This window comes from Mycteria americana, chromosome 10 (genome assembly GCF_035582795.1).
Source record: "Mycteria americana isolate JAX WOST 10 ecotype Jacksonville Zoo and Gardens chromosome 10, USCA_MyAme_1.0, whole genome shotgun sequence".
Classification (NCBI taxonomy): Eukaryota; Metazoa; Chordata; class Aves; order Ciconiiformes; family Ciconiidae; genus Mycteria; species Mycteria americana.
The window spans coordinates 9,908,279-9,923,140 of NC_134374.1; the positions used below are offsets into that span (position 1 = coordinate 9,908,279).

Below are 14,862 nucleotides of genomic sequence, written 5' to 3' on the forward strand. Positions count from 1 at the left end.
GATTTTAACAATCTTTTTAACACACGACCCAGCAATGTACGTGCGTGTATGAAATCAAGCAAGTGTACGCGGTCGCGGCCCGCCCTCCCTCAGGGCTCCGCCAATCGAACGGCTCCAGCTTGCCTCGCTCTTATAGGCTAGCGGCAGCCCGGGCTAGGGACAGGTTCGACGAATCGGAGGCCGGCGGCGAGCCGCGGGGCGGTGTCGCCGCCAATAGGAAGTGCCTGGGCGGGGCCGAGCTGCCAGTGGGTCGGCGCCCGCCAATGGGCGTGAGGCGGTAGAGCGGGGCGGTCATGGCGGCGCTGCCGGTGCTGGCGCTGCTGCTGCTGCTGGCATGGGGCGGGCCGCGCGCCGCGGGGCAGAAGCGGAAGGAGGTGAGGCACCGCCGGGCTTCCCCCCGCGCTTCCCCCCGGGCTTCCCCCCGCGGCCGCCGCTCTGCCCGGGGCGGGCCGCGCCGAGGGGTAGGGCAGGGCCGGGCCGGGCCGGCCGCGGCGGGTTCCCCGGAGGCCGGCCCGCGCTGGGGTCGCGCAGCGCCGAGCGGCGGGGAGGTTGAGGGCGGGGCGGGGCCCGGCAGGCCGCCCACCGGGCGGCTTGGCCCGACCCTGGGTCGCCCGCTGGTCTCCGCAGCCTGAGGGTCGGCCGTCCTCGGCGGCACCGGCCAGGCTCTAACGGGAAGCCCGCGGGCGCGCCTGGGGGCTGAGCGGAGCACTTGTCTCTTTAGTATCATACGATTCTAATTTTTATTTTATTTTCGAGTGCGTTGAATTCCATGTTCTTCTGTTCTTGTAGAAAGCACTGTGAGAGTGTTGACTTCCTGTTGTCTGAGATTTGGAGGGGGAGGATGGGTGGACGGACTGTCTTTGGTGGTAATCACAAAGATGTCGCTTATTTCCACCCACTTGGCTCCTAGGGTTTGGAAAGATCCCTCTGTATATACTCGTGTCAGTTGTAAGTCAGAGAAGAGTAGTTTATTATTTACCCTAAAGCATTTATCTGAAGAAGGGTGTTAATAAGGAGAAGTAGTTTATGATAAATGTAACATTTGGGGGGTTGGCACTTGTCTAATACTGTTTTGTATAATGTTACAGAATTGGTTGGCTCATTTTTAAAGAAGAGCTTAGTGTTGAGCACTCCGGAGTTCTCCAGATATGTACTGAATCAAGTTTTTTCCAGCAACGCTGAAAACTAGATGTTGAGCTCGCTTCCATCTCCAGCGTTGATTCCACTTCCACTAAGTTTTGAAATCTTCTGAAACAGAATGTGATGCTTAATATCGAATAAATACTGAGGAGTGATTTGGGGCAGTTTGTACATCTGTAAGAAATTTACAGTTAGCAACATGAAAAATTGCTAGTGAGCTGACAGTCTTCACCAGCATGTGTAATGCTAAGGGCTTAAAGTAAATGAGTAATATTAACATGACTGTCAAAAGGATCTGTGAATGCCTTCAAGAATCTTAATGAAGTATCACATCACGCGGTCGGTGTTCTTATGAAATACAGTGCAGCTGTTTGTTACAGCAAATCTAAAAACCTTCAAGATTGTACTGTGAGACTGGAGAAAAAACAAACAACAGTATTTCTCTGACCTTATTTTCAGATGGTGTTATCAGAAAAAGTGAACCAGCTAATGGAGTGGGCTAGTAAAAGATCAGTTATTCGAATGAATGGAGACAAATTTCGACGCCTTGTGAAGGCACCACCCAGAAATTACTCGGTGATTGTGATGTTCACTGCTCTTCAGCCTCACAGACAGTGTGTTGTGTGCAAGTACGGACTTAATTTAGTCCTAAATTGGAACTTGAAAGTCATCATATGCTTTCTAGGAAATGAAATTTAAGAATAGGATAAAACTTTCACATACATGGGAGGAATATACTAGGGCATGTTATAGTAGGATTATCTTTGAAATTAAATGTGTAGGAATATATGTGTAATATGTATGTGAGAAAACAACATAGTCCTTAATGATTTATCTCCCTCTTAAAATAATCAGTGCTTTGCAAAAGCAATATTCTTACTGACAGGCTTCTGGAGAAAGATAGGGTGAAAACTCGGCTTTCCTGGCATAGGCTGCTGAAGAAATGTTTGTAGAATTACTGCTGGCCATGCAGTCTAAAAGTTGCTGTTAATTAATATGTTGACTGGCACTTACTTATTTACAATTATAATATGCTGGATCCTTAACCATATTACAGCTTTCATGTATTCATCTGGAGGTGGCAGAGGTCTGTAAAGATGATTTTTATACCTAGTTAGTTGAAATTAATTGGTTTGCCCTCCTCTGACATGGAAAAGAGGGCACACCTATACTTGTTTTGGTGCTCTGTGGACTAGCAAATCATGAGCTGCTGGGTTCCATTTCAAATTTCAGTTAGAAAGTACCACTGCTTGTGTTCATGGATTCAACAAAACTTGCCCTTGCATTTAAAAAAAACAGCAGTGCTAAATGCTTCGCTTTGTTGTTAGATGAGTGTCCGGCCTTAAACTTTTTCTTTATCACTAGAAAATTAATGTAGGGGTGTTGGGATGCACCCATTAACGGGGTGGGTGTTTCGTAACTTGTGTTCTGGACAGACACATGATACAGCATCTCACTTTGTGTCTTTTACAGGCAAGCTGATGAGGAATACCAGATTCTGGCAAACTCCTGGCGATATTCCAGTGCATTTACCAATAAGATTTTTTTTGCTATGGTAGATTTTGATGAAGGCTCAGATGTATTTCAGATGGTAATGTCTTTCTTTTTCTCTTCTAACGTTATTTTTAACTTAGGTTTTGGAGGCTGAGGGCAAGAAGGTAAAGATGTGTACAAAATTTAGTGTTACAATGATTAAAGAAATAATTGAAAAGTTAAAAGCTGCCACAGAAGAAATGAGGAGAAGAGCAGAGGGTAGTAGCATTAACAGAACTGAGAAATCTGAAATAGGCACAAGGAGTGCACCGGCTTCTGACTGAGTTTTTCCTGAGTTTGTCTCCTATAATAACTTATAGTGTAATTTTAATGGAATTCTTCTATGATACACAAAGAGGCAAGATAGAAAGCACTGATGTCGTTAGGAACAGCTATTACAATTAGTAGGTTACTAGAGAATGATAGATTAGGCTTTCAGTATTGGTTAACTTATTTCTTTTCAAGTACCCAGTCATTTTGCTCTTCTACTAACATTATGGAACTAGATTTTTGTTTTGGTGTATGAGAACATTCCATGTACGCGTGCAGTTGTACATCAAATTAATAGTTCATTATAGTTTTGCAAATCTTAACTCTTTTTTTTTTTTTTTTTTTTCTTTTTTGAGATGCTCATCTCTGTTAAAGCTACACAATTTAGGCAATGATACTTTGTTAAATGTAAACTTTTGAACTGGAGAAGTGGAAAGGGATGTCTTGTATTGCTCTTGTTAAATTTTCCCATAGTGTTACATCAAAAATTCATTCAGCGAGCTATGGCCTTTATAGATTATCGTATATATTCCTATTTTGCAGATTTCTCTCCCAAAAGTAGTATTTATAGAAGAAACAGATTCAAAAAACCTGAAATGCTATGGGAAAAACAGTGTTAGGAAAAGATAGAACTGCATTTTATAAACAACTACTTTTATTTACCTATTATAATCTCCTCTTAACTGGTCTGAACCTTTTGAATTGGTAGCTATAGATCTGAATACTAACAAAGAAATGTCAATCACTTTAGAAAGTGTGCTCAATTGTGTTAAAAAAAAAAAAAAGCCTACTCGGAAGTAATGATTTTTTTCTAAGACATCCAGAACAGCTATTGACAGAGCTAAAAAAAATTTGTTTCTCAATACTAAAAGGAGAAAACAGTATGGAACACAAAGGGAAATTGCAGGAGTATACGGATTACTCTTATGAAATACACAACTGCAAGCTACTGTGTGCTGTACTTCTAAGTCATTTTCAATGAAATCTATTTATTGAATAGTTACTTTTTTCTGATTGATTTAGTGACGATGTTGCAAGATACAAATGGAATAGAATTATGTGTTACTAAGTAGACCTTTCGTGATGCTGTATCTTTTATGAATTTTCTAAATACAGCTAAACATGAATTCTGCTCCAACCTTCATTAACTTTCCTGCTAAAGGGAAGCCTAAACGGGGTGACACATACGAACTTCAGGTGCGCGGCTTTGCAGCTGAACAGCTTGCTCGTTGGGTGGCTGACAGAACTGATGTCAGTGTAAGTGTATACAGACTTTCCCCATCACCACCTCTGCAGCCCTCCCTTATTATGTAATTCCAGCTATGAAATATGTCAATTGTGTTCTCTGGCTAACGATCTACTCACATATAGTCTAAATAGTTCTTGTCTACAAAATCTAGTTTGGGCACATGAATACGTCTTTAAGTTTCCTTATGTTCTGTGTTCTAATATTTTGTGTAATTCTGTATTTGATAAGATGGTAAAACTCATCTCCTTCCTTCTCCCCCTTCTGTTCCTATGGAAGAAAAACAGCTTTTAAATTATTAGGTAGGGTGAAGGTGTATAAAACTGAAGCTATAGTAATGGGGGGAAAAAGCATTACTTACTTCCCTGGTCAGATTTATTATATACAAAATTTTTGTGTGCATGTTGATATTTTTTCCACTCTAATATATTTTAAGTTTTGTTAGCAGGAGTGTGGGTGTAATGTGTAATGCCATTGAGGGCAAATAATTTAAATATCCTCTCTTTAGATTCGTGTGATAAGGCCACCAAACTATGCTGGACCATTGATGTTAGGACTGCTGCTGGCTGTCATTGGAGGCCTCGTATATTTGCGTGGAAGCAATCTGGATTTTCTGTATAACAAAACTGGCTGGGCATTTGCTGCTTTGGTGAGTAATTATAACTCTCGTCTTCCTGTTGTCATGAGTTTTGTAGCAATTCGAATCTTTAAAAGCTTTTGTATTTTAAGATGCTTAAACTTGGTAGAAGAAAATGAGGTGCATTTAGTTTTACGTTTTGGTAGTCTGATAATATTATTTGATCTCAGTCTTTTCAGCTCATTTAATGCTTGATCAGATGCCTTTTGTACAAATAAAAGGTAGGACAAAGCTTAGCCTAGGATTTTATTCCAAACCAGTACGTTTTGGTATGAAATGAAAAGTAATTGGGTAAAAAATGAAAAAAGATCCTTATTAAATAGTGTTCCTTCCTTTTCAGTGTTTTGTGTTAGCAATGACATCAGGCCAGATGTGGAACCACATTAGAGGTCCGCCCTATGCTCATAAGAATCCCCATACAGGACAAGTGGTAAGTCTTTATTTTCTTTTCTGCATTTCTGTTGTATTTCTACAGAATGAGGCTGATACTAAAAGAGGCAAGTCAGACTGCAAATTCTATTCCTGGCTGCTTTCTCTGTAAGTCAGTGAGGCTAACCTCTCCTGCAGTGAGCAAGGCAAATTAGAGAGCTGTTGGTTAGTTCAGAGAGGATGTCTTCTCCTAAAATATGCCTGTAAAAGACAGGTTTGGTTTTGTTTGAAACAGAAGGAGTGTTAGAGCTCCAGTCACGATTTAAATTTTCTTCCAGTTAGCTTTACCCTTTTCTTGGCTCAAATAGAAGAAGAAACTCTGTTTGCAGACTCGTACTTTACTACTAAGAAATCATAAAATACTGATCTTAATCCAAAACAAAGTGCTCTGTTGTCTAATTGCTGTGCGATAACTTCAACCATTACCTAGAATTCCATTTTGATAGGAAAGTCATTCCTTCAGTCTTTTGTTCAATGATTCATTAATTCTGTAAGAATGGTGGCATTAGTTCTGTGATGTTCTAGGAGCAAGGACAAACATTGCTTAGGGGTTTTTTAGGTGTATTGCTTTCTGTGCTCGGTAATAAGCTTTTAAGAGAGAGAATAAGAAGTGCAGTTCTTAATCAGATGAGAAATATTAAGATTAATTTACTCTCTAGCAGCATTTTCAGTTTCTTGTTAGAAACTGCTCAAAGTGCTTGCCATGCAATAAAGCATTAGACAGCAGCCATATGGATGGTACTCTGCTGTAAACGGGACATACCGGTTCAAAAGTGTTACCTTGGAATTTATTTTTATTGTGTTAATACCTAGAGAGTTCAAGGTCTTTTTGTGTGCAGAAACTTTCATTATTCTAGTACTTACAGAAAGCTGAGAAGGTACTAAAATAATGCTCTAGGGTAGAGAGGATAGCATACAGAGTAACCAAAACTATTTGCGAACAAGTTATTTGGATGGGGGGTTCTCTCTTGCTTCAGAACCTAAGGTAAGCATTTCTTTCGTCTTTCCTGTTGTTCCCCATCTCTCCAAAATGTAAAAGTAAAAGTAGTAATACATTTTGGCAGAAGCATAATGACAATGCTTTTTTGCTTAGATTCTGCGGGTAGATTTTAAATTACCTGATCTCTTCCATCTCTCTGACCTCCTATGCCTCTTAACCATTCCTATTTGTTCTCATGTTTTCTTTTCAGCATTTATTTACCTTTGACGCTTGCTTTCCTCCATCTTGTACATATATTGTATCTCTAGTGATGAAGAGACACAATAGTTCTAAATTGCTAACAGCAAAATAAAGGTGTTTATGTTGAGTCGTACATGTTAAACAGTCCTATTGCTGAGCCTGGCAATTTCATGTTTAACCTGGTCTTTTTAGCTCATACACCCATCTAATGACTTCCGTATAAAAACATCTTTCTTCGAGATTCTTGAGGTAAATTAATGTCTAGTGACCTTAGACTTATGAAATTTCATTCTTGGGAAAAATCAGTTTTAACATCACTTGAAATATACTGCTCTGTACATAATATAGAATGAGATACACTGTAAAAGTAGTCAGAATGTATTGAGAGCATTGCATCTCTTCAGGTGGTTTGACATCACATACTGGCTTTCCTCATGTATTTGACTCAGAAGGGAATTAATTTGGTGAAATGTCCTTTCATGCCTGGTTAGGTGGGTCAGGCCCTCTGTATTCTTCCACAAAAAGTGGATCAGCTTATCAAACTTCATTTTTTTTCTACTTAGATATAACATCGCAACCATAGTGATGTAGAGCTTCCCATAAGGGATTAAAAAATGGTATTCTTTCACAAATTTCAAGTTTTCTGTTAACCCAGTTGGTTAGTAAACTGTTAATGTAAATAAAACTGAGCCAACTCACTGAGTGGAAGTTCTCATATTTTAAATGTTTTCTTGAAAACACTTCCTTTTTGTTTCTTCTGTTTACATCATTCCTAAGCCTTTTTGAGACTGAAGAATAAAGCTTCAGTGGTATTGGTAGTGATGTTCCTTTTCCTGATATGCCATGAAAAAGATTTCAAATGCTTAGTTCTGGAGCCAAGTGAATAGGGTTCACATGAGATTGAAGAGACTGTTCCTAAGCTGAGGAGCAATGTACGTAACCTAAGAATCTAAGTCAGGGAATGGATCAGACTGGGATCACAGTGGGTGCAGGAGGGCATGATTATAGTATTTTGCCCTGCTGAACAGGGGATCTGGACCATGAAGGTTGTAGCTGCACTGGCACTTCTTATAATCTGAATGGTACTTAGGGCTGATGGCCTGTGATAATAGAAGAAGGACTTTTGATGCTGACACAGCTCCCCACAAAAATCAATGGTCAACAGATGAAATTGTTCATGCTCCAATTTCTGTTCTGTCTCATGAAAGAGACAGTGCAAAACCCACTTCCAAGCTCTATAGCTGTTGTTAATCATGCCAAAGTTGACTCCAGTCTTTTCTAAATTCAATTACTCTTTGTTTCTTACAGAACTATATCCATGGAAGCAGCCAAGCCCAATTTGTGGCAGAAACACACATTGTTCTTCTGTTTAGTATCCTTCCTACTGAGAAGCGTGTGGTTGGTGATGATTTTTCTGTTAGCTTATGCTGCTGCCTTTTCTATGGGAGTACTTTGTCAAGGCTCGTAACTGCCACGTAATACTGATGCAGAAACTTGTAGAGTCTGTCTGTGTTGACAGCTATGCTTTTCCTATGCCAGTGATCTTTAAGTTGAATAGGAAAATGTTTACTGCTTTCTCACCACCTTCTTCCTTGCTTAACAACTGAACTGAATACAGCGTTAAAGATGTGGATCTTTGTGGAATCATGAGATTCTTCAGGATAGCCCCTGCTCCTCTGTGCTTCTCTCTTATCTTTTCAATCTCACTTACTTGGTTCTTGCTTTGGTGTTGAATTCCTTCCTCTATTAGCACTCTTTCTTCTTTTATTTCTTCGCTTACTTTCTTTACTTTTCATCTTACCACTTGTTCATGCTAACGATTCAGGATTTTTCCATGCCAGTATTGTGCCATCAAGAAAGGCAAGCGGAAACTTGCAGGTTGAGAGCTTTCGCCTTTCTCATTTGTATAAAAATGTTTTTTTGGAGTCATAAGAATACTATAAAATTCAATGTTCTTTTCTTCTGTTCCCACATCTATGTTTTTGATCCATCATCTGTAACTTTAGTCATCTGTGACTCAAGCTTTTCTTCCTTGTCTTGTCACCTGTGTCAGCCTGTGCATTCTTTTATCTTTTATTCAGGATTTTTTATTTTATTAAATATTATATTTTTTTCTTGAAGCCTCACGGTCCCGAATTGTTTACATTTCATAGTACACAAGTATACAGAATAGCAGACTTACTACAGGCACGTAATTTCAAAACTTCATTCAAAGTACCTGTCCTCTTCACTGCTTGACAACGATTAACAAGTCTCTTCTGTTGAAACAGCAATGTTCTTTAACAGAGCAACTTCTGCTAATTTCTTCCTTTTCTCTTGTTTTATCTATTCAAAATCCCAATTTCAGCAAGCCATGCATTGGGGTTTTTTGTAATAAAATAATACAAAGTAAGCAATTGATGCTTAAATATGCTGGTGTTAAAAGAACTTTACTCTCTTGCTGTGTATTCATTATCAAAGATTTTTTTTTAACTTAAAACATCCATTTGGAGGGGGACTTCTGATCTTTTTCTAATTATTACTGTACTTCTGATGCACTCAGTCAAATTCAACCTAGAAGCTTTTTGCTGATGATTATTTGTGTTACTGCTATCCATCACATTATGGACCCAATCTACCAGCTGCTGGGGGCATTTAAAATGGTAGAAGTTGGCAAGGCTCCTGTAGCTTGAAGTCACTCTTCTCTTGTGCTGAAGGTAGACTGTGTCTGAAATGGAAAGATTTCCTAACAGTCCCGTTGCAGTCAATGATAAGTATTTCTCATTTCAGGAGGAGGATTGGGGACTGAGCATCTGTAGTGAAACGGAATGAAATCTTTGGGAATTCTGTCTTTTGTTCCACTGGATCCACTATTTTGCTCTGCTAGGGTTCATTCTTTGCAAATGTCAGGCATTTTAAGTTGTCTGTGCTTCCTTAATTTTACAAGCTTTAATCTTCTTTTTAATTGAAGAATTAGAAAAGACTGAAATATTGCTACTTGAAAGATATCCTGTTAGATTAAATATTGCATGCATTTTATTAATTCTATTAGCTGAGTAAAATGCAGAAGTTTAATTCCTTTGGGGATTTTCCAGTGGAGTAGAACAGTAGTAGGAGTGAACCGAGCTCTCTGGGAAGGAATGCTGTTTCATTACAAGCTGACATAATAAATGCATGTTTTTAATTTTGTGTCAAGACCTACTATATCTTCCAGTTTAAAATATAAACTTCATATTTATCTTCTCTTAAAAGTTGACATTATGAATGCCTTTCAGTTGCTTCCTGCCTTCCCCCCCGCCTCCCACGCCCCCACCCCCCCATAGTTGCTGGTTTGGCTGGGCAGTCTTTTATTTTTCCAGTGAGTTTTAATTCCCCAGGAATGGAGTGGGAGCTGAATTTACAAGATTAGGAATGAGTGTATTATATTGAGTCTATTGTATTTTGTTGATTTAGCCTTAAACAGCGTTCGTAGATGGTGGTGTTACTTTAGGAATGGTACTCCTCCACGAAGCTGCTACTTCTGACATGGATGTGGGGAAAAGAAAAAGTAAGTACTAATACTTTTTCCTCTAAGAGAAGGCATAGTCAGTAAAAATTTTTGATACACTATTTAATAGAAATGCTTTTGCACTGTGCGTTTTTGTACACTTCCCCACCTCGAAGCAGAAGTGAATCATTTGGGTTTTTGACAGCATTTGGAGTTGGTTAGCAAACTGCAAGATAAATTCAAAGCCCTTTTGGGAGAAGGGGAGATATAAAGATTCTTTGCAGCATTTTGCTAGTAAGGGAGAGAAGGAGGGACTTACTTTCTCTTAAAGCAGTGGCATAAAATTGATTCACAGTAGGAATTTGAAAGAAAACTGGGGTTAATCTAGTTCTTCTCGGTGACTCTATTAGAGGTCTCATCTGACCAAATCTGTAAATATTATAGAATGCTTTTGAAAACCCCAGTCACTGTGGTGTTTTTGAGGGACAGCTGTCACGTTACCAGAATCTTACTCTGCATCTCTTGCAGTCATGTGTATTGCTGGTATTGGCTTGGTGGTGTTGTTCTTCAGCTGGTTGCTGTCTGTCTTCAGATCTAAATACCATGGCTACCCATACAGGTACGTCTTTTCTGCTGCTTCAGTCTTTGTTTTCCTGTGCATTGCAATACAGCTACAACAGTAGCTGTATTTTGTACTTCTGAAGTACAAAATATGTTTGTATTTTTTTGTTTTTTGAAGGAAGTGGGTAGACACTTCCTTCAAAGTGTCTACTTTGAAGAGTTTTTTGAAGGAAGTGGGTAAACACAAATGAAGACTTAAAGATTGAGAGTGATACTGGAAGTTTGTTTTTGTTTTTTATCTGGACTATATGCTTATGCATGAATCTGTTCCCACTGACTGGTATTTCCTTGTCTGGTAATATTAATATAAACCAGAATGCAGAAACGGGCAAAGGGCCTATTTTCTGAAAATGTAATTTGGTGGGAAATACTCTTTTAAAAATGCTTCAGTTGCTTCTCAAAGAGTGGCAATATTGGTCAATATAATCACCAGAAATAATGGTATTTGGTGGATATAATGATTTTTCAGTCTGGCCAAAGGAAAGATTGTGGTACTCTCCTTTTCATGCCATTACATATTATAGAATATTTCTATTTTCATAGTGATATCTCAGCCAACTTATAATGAAAAAAAAGTGTCTCTTCCCCCCCCCCCCCCCCCCTTTTCGTTTCCTCCATATTCATATATCTTGATTATTAATCCCTATTTGTGAGAACAAGGAGAATGGCTGAGGCTTTAAAGCTGCATACATTTTGGGATTGCTTCTGTAAAAAGTCTAGCACTATTAATTGACTGCTTTATTTTTTATATATATATATATATATATATGATCAGTGTAGATATCTTGTCTGTTTTTACTAGGTTTTATGCATTTTGAAGGGATAAATAGATGTTGAGGGACCAGCTTCTAACCATCTCAGCTCTGCAAAGAGTTTAATTTGTCTGGAAGGCTAATCCCATAGGCAAATGTTATCCCCTTTCTATGAGAAGCCAGTTCCTACTTAAAAATATCTAAATAATAAAATTTGTTGTTTCATAAAGACTTTTCTCAAGACCAGAAGAGAGCTGAACTTACTCCCTGTTTAATAACTGGTCAGCTTTTATTCTGGTCTCTGCAATGGTCTTATGTACTTCTGCTAACTTTGTTGTAGGTAAGATGTGGTTGTCTTGGCTTTTGAGTTACTAGAAGACTCACTTTTAAGCGACTTCTCCACAGCTACTTACCTCTTAGTTGCATCAGGCCCAGTTTCTCATTCTGATTTTTTGGCCATGTTTGAAAGCTAAGTGGAATGTTGCACACCTTTGTTTCTTACAAAATTAATAAGAATGTTTGTTATTTTGTTCCTGCAGTTTCCTAATGAGTTAAAGGATTTCGGAATCTGTAACATCAGAAAGGTGGCGACTCTGAAATTGCATGTAATGGAATGGAAGAGCTAAATAAGTATGGTTCGTGCTACCTCTCTTTACACTGAATGAGATAGTTAAACACTGAACCAAAGACGATGTGCAGTGCCTTAAATATAACAAGCAATTTGCTCTGAAGGACACAGAGTATTAAGATGCAATCTCGTTCTCATAAGCTTTACATCTTCTTAAACAACTCTACTTCTAGTGAAATTCAGAACTTAATGCTTAGAACTCCATTTCCATAAACTAACTAGAAACAGTACTTTAAATTCAGTTGGATAATCTGTTTTCCATATGTTTCTTTTTCCCCTCAAATATTTATCACTTTATTTCCTGTTTGTGCATAACAGGTGACAATAGCTGCTCTGTCGTGCCTTTTCATGGTTGAGAAAACATCTTCAGGTACCTGGAAATCTTTTCCTTCACTCTGTGTGTGACCCTTGGATCATACTCCAAATTCCAGTGTGGAATGTGCATATCCTAGAGCTGTATCTCATTTTTGAGAAGAGTACTTAACTGCTGTATGATGCAAGAGGTTGTTTCACAGATGAAGGGAGAATTTTGAACAGGTAGAACTGAGTTAATTCAATTAGTCATTAAAAACTTTCTTTGCCAAATGCTGCAACTGCAACATTTAAGTTGTAAACATTGGCTCAGAGCCGAAAAAAATATTCTTATACTGACCAACACTCACACTCTCAAAAATACAAACCAAAACTACAAAGGTAACTAGCTATCTATAGCATGAATTAAAGGTTGCTAACTGGCTTTCAAGTTACTTCTCAGAGCCCTGACAAACTAACAGGTATCAGATTTTTGGTCACTATGTAAGTTCTTGCGTTCTCCATTTATTTTCTTCAAGTTTTTATCCTTGGGAGGATATGGGAGTGGGCAGAGATATCTAATCCCAGGATAAATATTGTTGCCCCAGGAAAGATTTGTTAGCCTTACAATTGAATGCATGTGCTTTTTGCTCTCTCCTTTTGTTCTCTCATCTCACAAAGATACTTTGCCTTAAGGATTCTTGAGTGGAAGACATTGTGCCTCAGCCCAAGCTGTTGTGTAGTTCAGCACCTGTACTACAGGAAATCTTTGCAGCCTGATTCAGTAACACTTCCTTTCGTAGGCTGTGATGGCCTTGGAGGTTACTAGTTGGAGGAAAATACGAGACTTTTGTCTCCTGCTTCTGCCTCTCCCCTGTCTCAAGGAGTTACAGAATTTAGATGCTTTAGATTGAATCTTGGAAAGGACTATATCATTCAAAGTAGAATATTATTCTTATGCAATTTTGCTAAATTAACACACATCTCAAGTGCCTTAACTTCACTAACTTAGTTGTTTCATGTTTCAACTTGTTGAGATGCGTTTTTCTATGCCATACAGAATGACAAGCCTTAGTGTAATGGATAAATTGTGTGCCTGACTGGATTTTGGACAAGTTTCAATAAAATTTTTTTAGTCTAATCCATGCTCCTGTGTCTTTTGAACTTTAACTTAAAACAAAACAAACAAATCTCTCTCTTTTCCACTGTTGTTTCAATGTGTTAGTAAAAATGTCTGTATATAATAAATAACCAGAGTGTGGCTGTGTAGACTGGATTAGTAGCATATATGTGTTTATGCAGGAAATCACAGCCCAAAATGCCAATACTAGAGATCTTCTCATGTAGCCAACTAATAGCATAAAGATTGCATGGTTTTTACTTGTCTTTGACAGCTGTCCTGAGGTGAAAATCTCAGCTTCCTGGAGTCCTAGACAGATCGACTAATAGTGTTTCTGGAGGTGCAATCTAGTTAGCACTATGGATTTGCCTGGAACAACTCTGGACTGCTGTACCTGTTGCTTATTTTCCTGCCCTGTTGGTACAATGCTTCCAATAAACTTTTAGGTTGGTTGTGCTTCAGTCATTAGCAGTGCAGGTGAAAGTGGCTTACAATCTCATTCTAAAGAAGTAATGTTTTTTCTTAAACTTTCAGACTTGTTTCTGATTTTTCTGATGTGATGCATATTTTATTTGATATCTCTAAAAAGCATCTAATCATATATTAACTAACTTTAAACAGTTGCACATCACACTGGTGGATGGTGGAGACATGTTGGCCTCCCACTTAAGGTGGTATAGTTGTTGAGAATTTGGGATTTTCCTCTTTTTCCATGCTGACATATGAAATGAAACTAATGCTTACTTTTTCCAACAGTTTTTCTGCACTCTAGGCTGAAACTGAAGTGCGTGGAGGAGGGAACAAGTGTGATAGTGGAGCAAAAGAAGAGATTGAGTGCTTGCGAGGACCTGTAGCAGATTGAGAAAGCATGCAATTCTAGAAAGATTTGACTTGTGCAGCATTTGAGAGGTAATGGCCAGCTATAATTGGTACCCAAAGTGATTCTTTGGGACCATTGGCACGTGCATCTCACTAACTAGTTAGTATAATACAGTTCTGGACCAGCAGAACAAAGGTGGAAGAGGCAATGCATTTGAGAACTGGTATGCTAAAACTGGGAGTTTGATGAGGCCATCTCCTTTAGAAAGTGAGTCATTAAACAGCTCGGAAGTACTGTAAAAGGTCACCTTTAGAGAACACTAATTATAATAAAAGGAGGAAATGATATGTTCTGTAGCTGAAAATGGACTGTGTGGTTTTGTTAATGTAGCTGGCCTCAGAGATTTCTGCTTTTTCTGCTTTTGAGAAGGGGCTGTGGTGTATTTAAAAATTATTTTGGAATAATAGCTAGAAATAATTTGGGGAGTTCTCTGATGAGCTAAGCCCAAGGCAAGATAGTAGATCTAATTGGATTAATATAGGTAAATGGTTACCTACAATTTACTGGAAGCTCCTGTCTTCAAACCATTCTATTGTTCAGCACAAAACGTGCTTCTTAATGGTGGTGCCTAGTAGTCGTTCCTGCAGTTAAGCCTTTAACAGAGGAGCTTCATAAGCACATGCTCTTCAGGGGCAGAACTGCTCAGTCCTCCAACAAGATGGAAAATGT

The 14,862-nt window shown here is 38.8% G+C and overlaps 1 protein-coding gene across 1 annotated transcript; it reads left to right on the forward strand.

The window, feature by feature from the left end:
- The first annotated feature begins 220 nt into the window (after nt 1–220).
- MAGT1 (magnesium transporter 1) lies at nt 221–13,342 on the forward strand. The gene is made up of 10 exons (XM_075513040.1): nt 221–374; nt 1,600–1,769; nt 2,614–2,731; nt 4,060–4,200; nt 4,698–4,838; nt 5,167–5,256; nt 7,744–7,807; nt 9,887–9,961; nt 10,430–10,520; nt 11,814–13,342. Exons 1-10 carry the CDS (start codon nt 294–296, stop codon nt 11,827–11,829), a joined length of 987 nt encoding a protein of 328 aa, XP_075369155.1. The 5' UTR covers nt 221–293; the 3' UTR covers nt 11,830–13,342.
- The last annotated feature ends 1,520 nt before the right edge of the window (nt 13,343–14,862 follow it).

Excerpts from the sequence above, each read along its gene's own strand:
- MAGT1 (XM_075513040.1), top strand. The coding sequence starts at position 294 with ATGGCGGCGCTGCCGGTGCTGGCGCTGCTGCTGCTGCTGGCATGGGGC. Across the intron at positions 4,201-4,697 it reads CTGACAGAACTGATGTCAGT|ATTCGTGTGATAAGGCCACC; the intron begins GTAAGTGTATAC and ends TCCTCTCTTTAG. Across the intron at positions 9,962-10,429 it reads GGATGTGGGGAAAAGAAAAA|TCATGTGTATTGCTGGTATT; the intron begins GTAAGTACTAAT and ends CATCTCTTGCAG.